Source organism: Vespula pensylvanica, chromosome 12 (genome assembly GCF_014466175.1).
Source record: "Vespula pensylvanica isolate Volc-1 chromosome 12, ASM1446617v1, whole genome shotgun sequence".
NCBI lineage: Eukaryota > Metazoa > Arthropoda > Insecta > Hymenoptera > Vespidae > Vespula > Vespula pensylvanica.
The window spans coordinates 4,671,958-4,681,875 of NC_057696.1; the positions used below are offsets into that span (position 1 = coordinate 4,671,958).

General features: G+C 30.6%; 3 protein-coding genes across 4 annotated transcripts in view; 1 reads left to right on the forward strand and 2 right to left on the reverse strand.

The window, feature by feature from the left end:
* LOC122633483 (nuclear hormone receptor FTZ-F1) overlaps positions 1-2,026 on the forward strand; it is a 10,998-nt gene extending 8,972 nt beyond the window's left edge. Inside the window, exons 3-6 of one of the 2 annotated variants that reach the window (XM_043821418.1) lie at positions 196-454; positions 646-746; positions 868-1,061; positions 1,313-2,026. In XM_043821418.1, coding sequence (XP_043677353.1) covers positions 196-454; positions 646-746; positions 868-1,014 — 507 coding nt within the window. In that variant the 3' untranslated portion in view covers positions 1,015-1,061; positions 1,313-2,026. Of the gene's footprint in view, positions 1-195; positions 455-645; positions 747-867 lie in introns of both variants that reach the window. The other variant, XM_043821417.1, reaches the window with a different exon arrangement.
* Positions 2,027-4,776: 2,750 nt separating this feature from the next.
* Positions 4,777-6,135, reverse strand: LOC122633501 (glycine cleavage system H protein). The gene is made up of 3 exons (XM_043821455.1): positions 5,577-6,135; positions 5,153-5,296; positions 4,777-5,083 (listed from the first exon to the last, which is right to left on the reverse strand). The coding sequence occupies exons 1-3, from the start codon at positions 5,716-5,718 to the stop codon at positions 4,839-4,841; spliced, it is 531 nt and encodes a 176-aa protein (XP_043677390.1). The 5' UTR covers positions 5,719-6,135; the 3' UTR covers positions 4,777-4,838.
* A 469-nt stretch (positions 6,136-6,604) lies between these two features.
* LOC122633486 (protein arginine N-methyltransferase 5) lies at positions 6,605-9,830 on the reverse strand. The gene is made up of 12 exons (XM_043821424.1): positions 9,710-9,830; positions 9,393-9,514; positions 9,185-9,303; positions 8,885-9,108; positions 8,613-8,792; positions 8,276-8,485; positions 7,996-8,204; positions 7,811-7,933; positions 7,551-7,726; positions 7,259-7,462; positions 6,992-7,173; positions 6,605-6,859 (listed from the first exon to the last, which is right to left on the reverse strand). Exons 2-12 carry the CDS (start codon positions 9,479-9,481, stop codon positions 6,707-6,709), a joined length of 1,869 nt encoding a protein of 622 aa, XP_043677359.1. The 5' UTR covers positions 9,482-9,514; positions 9,710-9,830; the 3' UTR covers positions 6,605-6,706.
* Between the last annotated feature and the right edge of the window lie 88 nt (positions 9,831-9,918).

Sequence of the window (9,918 nt, forward strand, 5' to 3'; positions counted from 1 at the left end):
TTTTTTTTTTTTTTTTTTTTTTTTATCAAATGCACGATCTACAACTCACGATTATATTATCGTGAAGTAACACGTCGCAAATGTGTCGATGTCGATTCATTAAAATTCATATTTCGCGATCGTTTCCATTATTTATACTGTATGATTTACATTCGTTAGACATCAATATAAAAAGGAAAAAAATGATTTTAATAGGTCGACGACCAAATGAAATTACTGCAGCACTCCTGGTCGGACATGTTGGTGCTCGATCATCTACATCAAAGGTTGCACAATAATCTACCCGATGAGACCACTCTTCATAATGGCCAAAAGTTTGATCTCCTGTGCCTAGGCCTACTCGGAGTTCCTTCCCTGGCAGATCTTTTCAACGATTTGTCCTCCAAACTTCAGGAGCTCAAATTTGACCTGTCTGATTACATTTGCATGAAATTCCTGATGTTGCTTAATCACGGTAAGATTTTAATCTCGACTATCCTTTGTTCTTCTTCCATCTTCTATTATATACTTGCAATAATTAGGAAGAAGAGAGGGAAAACAATAAAAGAATCGATTCTTATAAAGTCTGTTGGGACATACGAAATTACCTATAAAATTATTAACAAAGAAGCAGATTGATTGGTCGATTATCTTTAATATATACAGATGTTCGCGGTCTGGTTAACAAAAAACACGTACAGGAAGGTCACGAACAAGTTCAGCAGGCACTTTTGGACTACACGTTAACTTGTTATCCGTCTATACCGGTAGGTTTTATCATAATTCCGTTTTGCAAGATTTTTACTTACTTATGATCGGCCCATAAATATTCTCTCCGTGGTCCACTTATATTCTCCAATCATCGATTACTTCTCTCTTTATATATAGGACAAGTTTAATAAGCTGCTAGCAGTATTACCAGAAATCCACGTGGTAGCGAGTAGGGGAGAAGACCATCTTTACCAGAAGCACTGTAATGGTGGTGCTCCAACTCAAACGCTTCTTATGGAGATGCTTCATGCCAAGAGGAAATGAGACGATAGATTCGTGTGCCGACTCTACCGTAAAATAATAATCTGTTGGTATGTACTATATTTTCAAAACATTGGTAGAGTCCTCGAGACGTCAGACAGAGTGGACCTCAAAGTACCTATTATGAGCTAACTCGGCTTAGGTATCGGACCAAGTTAGGTAGCCGTGGTTCATAAAATACCTATGCAAACAAATCAAGTATAGACGTACATACTTTACATATATACATAGTATATGTATTATAAAATGTATCTAAATATATAAACATAATGACATATATTTTCTATATTTGATGTTGAAGTTTTAGAGATGTATCCGTGGAGAAAATTACCCCTGTTGGTGGTACAAGCGCAGGGAAACAGTAAGCAAGATGCCTTGAAAACAGTACAAAGGGTGGTTAACAAAATATTGGTCAAAGGGCAGGCAACTTTGTCAAAATAAGCAAAGCTATTTTTCTAATACTAGATGCGATTATTTTTAAGCATACCACTGAAGCCTTGCTCACACTCGAACGAAAATATTCTAATAGTGACATAAATCAGATCTCTCAGTTGATCGTGCTTCTGCAAGGAATTCAATATAGGAATATTTGAGTGATAGTCAAATCACGTATATGATTCTATGTATTCACGCGGATAATGTTCACGAACCGAGAGAAAGAGAGGGGGGAGAGTGCAGGTGGATTTGAGTGTATGTGCGTGTATGTGCGTATGTGTGTGGTGTATGTGTAAAGAAAGAGAGTGAGAGAGAGGGAGAGAGAGAGAGAGAGAGCAAGCGAATGAAAGAGAGAGTGCTTATGCGCTCATTAAAAGCACGGTTATATCTGGACATCGTTAAAACTTCCTACAAAAATCTGCATTTTTCACACTTGCACATAGCAGGGCTACTGTACTGTAAATACTAGTTAACACATTCCAATTATGTTGTAAAGTATAAGTCATGTTAAATATGTAATTATAATATTTTGTGTATAGTTTAATGAAATAAATATATTTCTGTTGCTTACTGAGAAAAATCATTAGCTACTTAATATCTTCACATTAATTTTATAAGTTTTAGTCGTGTATCTCTCTTTATTATTTTTCAAACAGGTGGAGGAAGAGAATAACCACAGAATGAGATATTTTATTATTGTATGTTATAACGTAATAAAGAATTTGTTTAAAAAATAAGAAAATCATTGGAGCAAGGTTTATGTGGTCCTACATTGATTAGCGATTACTACAGACTATGGGCGCACACGTAAGCGCGTGCATATATATATATATATAAATATATATATAACAGAAATATAAATGCATGCACATGCGTCGCATCAATGCACATACGCATGTGTACGCGTGCAAGTACGAGTACGTGAAAATTTAACAAAAAAAAAAAAAAAAGAAAAATAAATAAATAAGTATATAAATATATATTGATATTGATTTAATATATAAAATAAAAACACAGACACAAACACACATCCATATTGTCTTATCACAGTTGTTGAATAGATAAATATTTAACCTAATATTAAGATAAAGATCGAAGGTAGTAGTTTTTCATTAAGATTATTATTCTTTAGTCAATAGTAAGGAATTTTTCAGTGCTGTGAAGGTTGTCTTTTGACGCCTGTGGTACCCAAGCCGTCGAATGATGATATGCGTGCTAAATTTCAAGTTCGGATGTGGCATTGTGAACAACAATTATCCTTGCTCGTAATTAGCTAGCTATCGATAGAATCGCCTCCTGAAACTCCCCTTTGATCACGTATCAAACAAGTACCTGGGAAATAAAAACTATTTTAATACTTCCAATTTTCCACCAACGACGATCGCAATACGTGTAGCTAAGAATAAATAATTCCTTAACGTTGGATAAACATTTGATGTGACTTTAGATTAAGAATCGTATGTTGCATTAAAAAAAGAGGAGTAACAGGCGGCAGAAATAATTTTTTGGGTACCCGAAAAGGTTATTAGGTACTCGTGATTTCTACGAGTAAAGATGATCTATGTTCACAGCTGCGTTTGGCTTTAAATCAATATACAAGTATGCTAATGTGTTCTCAAATTTTCCAATCCGTCTGGTTCAAAATGTACGATCTGATCAGATACAATCGAAAGATCATCGTTTTCTTCATACACACATCATACAAATCATACACACACACACACACACACACACACACGTTTATATATATATATTTCTTCTTCGATCCCTTCGAAAGCACAGTTTTATTTCACTCAAACAGGAATGACTACCTCTTCTCATAACTGTATTAAGTTTTTATACTTTTACATTTTTAGTAACCGCATACCTCAGTATACACATTTTGACAGCAATCCATACACGATAAACGGATGTTGTTTTCATAGAACGGTACTTTTAGTTGCACTAATTCATATATGCATAAGCATACCACAATGTAAAAAGTTCCATTGAGAAATATTGTATTTGTTGTATGTCCATGTCGCTTTAGTTATAAATATACATGTTACTAATTAAATTATACTTGCGCTCTGTATATTGTACCAAAATAGAAGTCTAGTAAATAATGTCAAAGGTTAATTATACACGCATGGTCCCGCGTTGCTGTTTGGGTAAGGCAAGTTAAAAACGTGTGTCATATTTATATTATAACTCCTTCATTTACTTCCGGAAACTGTGCTGATCACATCGATATGATAAAATATCACGATATGAATTGAACTATCGCAAATACCATTCATTTCAAATATTTAGTTGTTAATTGACTGCTTTTTGTCTACGTCCATGGCTAAAAAATAATCGTTTCATTCATTATTTTACATCATTTTTAATAACGATTATTATCGAATACCAGCGTTAGAAATTCTGCTCAATATACCTCTGCAAAATGTTAACTAGACAAAATGATATATAATTTAATGTAAATGTGATTCCTTCATCGCGCGAATATATATCACGGAAATTTATTTTAACACAAAGGGAAACTCATACGTTGTTAACACTGCCATTAGAAGCTGGCAATTGTAAATTATGTAGAAAAATTCAATGATTGTAAATATATCTTTATTATTAACAAATTATTTTTTCTTTTCAGAATCTTTGTATAATGTCATATATTATTATTCATTGCATTCATTAAATACCCATCATGCATGACAATATGATTCCTTATATCCTTAATTTCAACAAATTATAATATTCTCTAAGAACATATCGACAAACGAAAAAAGAATGAAGTTAGGTTAAAGGATATCTCACGATATTCGTATGTCCAGAATATTTCATGATATCAATGTATTGTATATGCTACAGAATTTAATTGTAATTTATAATTCATAAAATATACACGTCGTGCTTTTTGCTTCCACACTAAATATTATATTGTCATGATATGAAAAAATGCATAATAATACAATGCAATTATATTGTAAAAATATAATTTTCGATATGCAATCCTATGTAATTAAAAAAAAAACTTCGCTATAAATGTTGATTAAGAATTACAGATAAATGATATTAAATCAAAAGTTCATAATTAAAAAAAAAAAAAAGAAAAAAAAGAAAAAAAAAGAACGAAAAAGAAATCTGCTATTTGATAAAATATTCACAGACTATACAAACTGACTTCATTTTCTGTGATTCACTTAGATTTTGTCTAAAGATCACGTATTTATAAAAACAACTAATTATTTTTGATATTCATCTATGTCTACATCATTTGTGTCCACTGTATTTTTATGCCTCAGAATAAATAAATAAAAACAATATCTGCTTTGAATGAAACAGATTGTGTTTGTGAAATAGTTTTATAATATCAATATATACAATTTAAAAACGACGATATAAAAACTGTTCTAAGGATTTTCACTTTCGTGAGAACCAGACTTCAAAAATAGTTCATAAGCTTTTTCATCCATAAGAGCCTTGATTTCCTCAGGATGGCTTAATTGTACTTTATACAGCCATCCTTCATTATAACACGACGAATTAATTAATCCTGGTTTACTTTCCAATGCATCGTTTTTTTCTATTATTTTTCCGCTGACAGGATTTATCAATACAGATGCAGCCTTTACGGATTCCAATGCACCGCATTCCTCTGAGAACGGTTATATTCATTACAAATATAAAATAACCTTAACGTATACAATTTATGAAAATATCAAACCTTCTTTTTTAAAGATAGATCCAACGTCTGGAAGTTGGGCATACACCACATCGCCTAATGCATCTTGTGCATGATCAGATATACCAACTGTTCCTACATTATTATCTACTTTGATCCATTCATGTGTATCCGTATACCATCTTTCTAAATAGGTTAAGAAGGAAGAAGAGAATCTTCATGTGAGTACAAGTAAATAATAGACTCTAATGAGTACACTGATAATTATATATAATAGAACTAATTAGAGAGAAATAACTCGTAAAATTGATAGTATAAAACTCTATCATTATCTTTTCGCGATATTGTGAATGTTTCGTAATCTACTACAAACTAAACAATCTTCTTATAGTTATATCATTCTATCAACAAAATCGTGCGTTTTCTTGCGTTAAATTTTGTATTAATATTTTTCATTCAAACTTACCTGTTCTTAATCGTTGCGTCGTAGCTATATAACGTGAAGTACACAGAAATGAAGTCGATATAGGAATTGTAAATAACTGAGTCTTATGTGAAGACACTTTTTCAAAAGAATGCTTAATTATTTGTGTAAACAACCTTGCCATTTCTCTTTCTCTCTCTCTCTCTCTCTCTCTCTTTCTCGCTTACTCTTTATATCGAAGAAACTTTCTTCGACTTAACCTTACTTTGCTTTGTGTCGTCTGCTTGTTACTGCCGAAGCACTCCGAATGACGTCGTGTTACTCCGTGGAATACGAACGAAATGGCGCGTTCGAGTAAACACAAGAACATTTCAATGATCTTTAGAATATTTCTTAATCGTTGCTGGTGTCATCAAGAATTGTTATCTTTACGAAGATTAATGGAAACTTTATGCGATGTTTCAATAATTAGACGTAACACGTAAAATAATGATTTCGATCCTACTATTTGTTCATTGTTTCTTCGAAAGAATTCACGTATTTGTTTATTTATTTATTTATAAATATTAATTCAATTAAAGAACGTTCGATCTGTGATAATTTTTCCTCCCAACAAAGTTTTCTAATAGCTAACAAATACGAATGTTGGAAAAGTATTTTTTTTTTTTTTATAATTGTAATTTTTTTATAATGTATAATTTTTTCCTATGCTTCTTTCTATTAAAACAAGATATTTCTAATACAATTACGAAATAGTGAGCTATCACGAGTCAAAGAATATGTTACAATCACGTGAGGTTAAAAGGACAAGAGAAATATTCTCTAAAGATAACTTTAGATTTCTTTTTATCAAAGTTGGATGATATCAGCCGACCTTATGAGCTCAATGAGAATAACATAACAATAATAATATAGGGAGATATAGACTTTTAGATATTTTAATATCACATAATGTTGTTCTTCCTGCAATAATCACTTCTGATTATTTACGTGCATTGCACTACTTTTTTAATAAGTTTATGATAATTATCAATGAATATCAGTATTCGTAATAATCTTTTAAAGTCTGATATTAAAATAAGTATATTTATTTTTAATTTTGATAATACTAGAGAAAAGTAAAGCGCATTATTAAATACATATACACGTATGCGTTTATGTGCGTATGTGTGTTATAAACCAATAGTATAAGATCGTCCATTTGGATTATGAATTGATCCTATAATTGGTTCACTGATACACCACTCGTACCAAACATTTTTGGCATTGCATCGGCGCCAAAAATGCAATACTATTTTGTTCCCCTTTTTCAACTGAATAGATTCCTAATGTGCGATATATATATATATATATTGTTAACTTCTTATGATTATTAAATATAAAAATATATAAAAGAATAACAGTTCTGAGCATTGCAATAATAATAAATATGTCAATATTTTTTTAGTCAAACTCACCTTTATAGGAAAGAAAATAGGAAACCAGCTAAACATTTCAGGACTGTGTGTACTAGGTTCTATACTTAATGTAATATTATCATATAAGATTGCTTTGAAATAACCAGAAAATCCATGAAGTATGGAATCTTGTTCAACATCAAAAGTCTTCACCTCGTATCTGTTATTATCAATAATTTCATCTATAACAAAGATATTCATTATTGTTATTATCATTAATATACATTTATCCGAAGGTATCTCTATTAATTTTAAATTATCATTTACCTTTATTTGGATGTTTAAACTTAAATAAAGGTTGTGGCTTTGCTATGTCATACTTATTTTGTAAATGAACTACATATGGTGTCTCGAAATTTACAAGAGGATGTTTGTCCTTATCTTTACATTGTCGTACTTCATTATATAATTTAGATGATTGTACAGGACCAATATACGAAGTATATGAACATGGAATACTGATTCCATCATCTGAATATTATTTAAAATATGACATTTATCATGTAATCAACTCATTTTTATCCAAGAAGAGATTACATCATATTTAATATTTGTATACCTTTCAAAAATCGTTGAACACCATCCAAACATTCAGGAGAAAGTTCATTATCTCCAAAAGATCCAAGTAATTCAGATATAAGAATATCTGCTTGTTCTGGAGCACACCAGTCTCTCATGTCACATGATACTACGCTTACTTTGTCTCCCCACATATCTCCCTGAAGAGCTTGCAGGCTTTGAAAATAAGAAAATTTGTCAATTTTTCTACATACTTTTTTAAGTTATAAAAAAATATTCGTTTACCAAATAAAATCTTACGTATTGACAGCATTTGGATTTTTCTCAACTGCATATACTTTAATTTCTTGATTTGTCAACTTGGCAGCATTTAATGCAGCACGCACAAGTGGTCCTCTTCCAGCTCCCACAACCATGATTATCCTGTAATATGCACATATATACACTAACACCGAGTTCATACATCATCTACAAATGATACATACAATTTATCAAGTTTAGTTTCTCTTTTCAAATTTATATTTATTATTGCTTGAACTATAGCAGCTTGATACTGAGTATACTTTATAGGATCTTTTTCAAATATTTCATATGTCTGTGACTCGAGATTATCCATCAATGGTTGTAGGGGACATTGCAGATAATCTTCGTAACCGCGAGCAAATCGTTCAACAGGCCCATCTATTTGACAATTCTATACAAAAATATATTATTATATTTAGAATGTGATATTTATATTATATTTTACTTAAAAGTATATGTTACCTTCCATAAATAGTCCAAGTAATTATGATAAAGTGTAATGCTACTATATCGGTTTGCTCCTGTCAATATAAATTGTACTTCCAACATAGCAAATTTCTTTATCAATATTTGATGTGCTTTACTTAGCACAGGATATCCCTTTTTATTAGTTATAAATAAAGTCGTTGGCAGTATCAAACATCTTACAGGTTCTCCTAACCACCTATCAATCTGATATATTTTACATAAATTTATCAAGAATACATTTTCAATAACTTGTAGTACTGTAATTATAATTGATCTTCAGTTCTTTAAATGTAAAAATCTACAGAAAAAAGAAAGGAAAAAAATAAGTTACCTCTTCTGATTCAGGAAGATCATGACTTACAATCAAAGCAATTGCTAATTTCTTATCGTAATCACAAACTGTTCTAAAACCATTCCACCATTCCCAAGTATTTTCAACCATAATATTTTCCTCCTCTCTGTATGAAAGTGCTTGTTTTAATGGATTTTCCATTGGTATTTGTACCCATATCTGAATTCATAAATACAAAAAAAAAAATTATACTTCCTATGTTCTTCACTCATTATAATTATTTGTAAGAAATAATATATCAGAAAGCATACTTGAAAATTACAAGTAGCTGATAACTTATCATTAATAATTCTGGCAAGATTTATATTCTTTTCTATGCCTCCTATTAATTTAAGCGTGATTCCTGCCAATCCTAAATGACTAGCTAATGATAATTCTTGATTTAAAGTTTCTTCGCTATTTTTTCTATAATTAAGATCTTTAGCATCGACTTTTATATGCGATGATATTTTCCCAATAATTAAATTATTCCAATCTATAAAAAAAAAAAAATATTATATGTTTTCCTAATGTAATTTTCATTATTTTCCTAATGTAATTTTCATACATACCAGAAGTACATAACACTAAATCAGGTCTTGTAAGTGGGCCTGGTCGATTTTTGACAACACCAGAAATAAATTCTCTTTTAAACAATGGATGTACAAGTGGTATACATATAAATTCAAATCTATGAAAGAGTAATAAATTATATATCCATGTAAACACTTATTAAGTATATAATTTGAAATATAATAGTATAATTTTTTACAAGTATACCTAGATGAGGTTGCAGCAAATAAGCAATTACTTAGATCAGGTACAGAACAAAGATCTAGTCCACATGAAATTGGTCTTTGGTTTGTCATTATTTTTTATCATAAAATAAATCGAGTTGTTTTCTGAAAAAAAAAAAAGTAATTATTTAATAACACTCATTTAATAAAAATTTTCGGTCGCCGCCATTACCGGTCTCAAAGTTTTAATATAAAACTTCATAGGTTATCTTAAATCTAAGACTCTCCAAAAACTTAATAGGTTATCTTAAAACTAATAAAATATATCGATAAAATAAAGATAATGTAATCTTTACTTACATTTATATGTTAAACTTCGAACTTAACCTTATCCTCTTCAAGGAACACCGAAAGTAAATCACGAACTGAAACGTTGTCAACAATACACATGGACCCACGCATCAGTCGCGGTAAGTCGGAACAAGTCGGAACACATCGGAATATCTCGGAGAATGTCGGGATACGTCGGAATATATCGAAACATATCGGAACAATTGAATTTCTAAAAG

Bases quoted from the DNA above. Each gene is read 5' to 3' on its own strand.
- LOC122633501 (XM_043821455.1), bottom strand. From the start codon at position 5,718: ATGGCAAGGTTGTTTACACAAATAATTAAGCATTCTTTTGAAAAAGTG. The intron at 5,297-5,576 runs GTAAGTTTGAAT...TAACCTATTTAG, and splicing joins GACGCAACGATTAAGAACAG to AAAGATGGTATACGGATACA. The intron at 5,084-5,152 runs GTTTGATATTTT...AACCGTTCTCAG, and splicing joins ATCTATCTTTAAAAAAGAAG to AGGAATGCGGTGCATTGGAA.
- LOC122633486 (XM_043821424.1), bottom strand. From the start codon at position 9,481: ATGACAAACCAAAGACCAATTTCATGTGGACTAGATCTTTGTTCTGTA. The intron at 9,304-9,392 runs GTATACTTGTAA...ACTCTTTCATAG, and splicing joins TTTGCTGCAACCTCATCTAG to ATTTGAATTTATATGTATAC. The intron at 7,463-7,550 runs GTATACAAATAT...AATAATATTCAG, and splicing joins TGTTCAACGATTTTTGAAAG to ATGATGGAATCAGTATTCCA.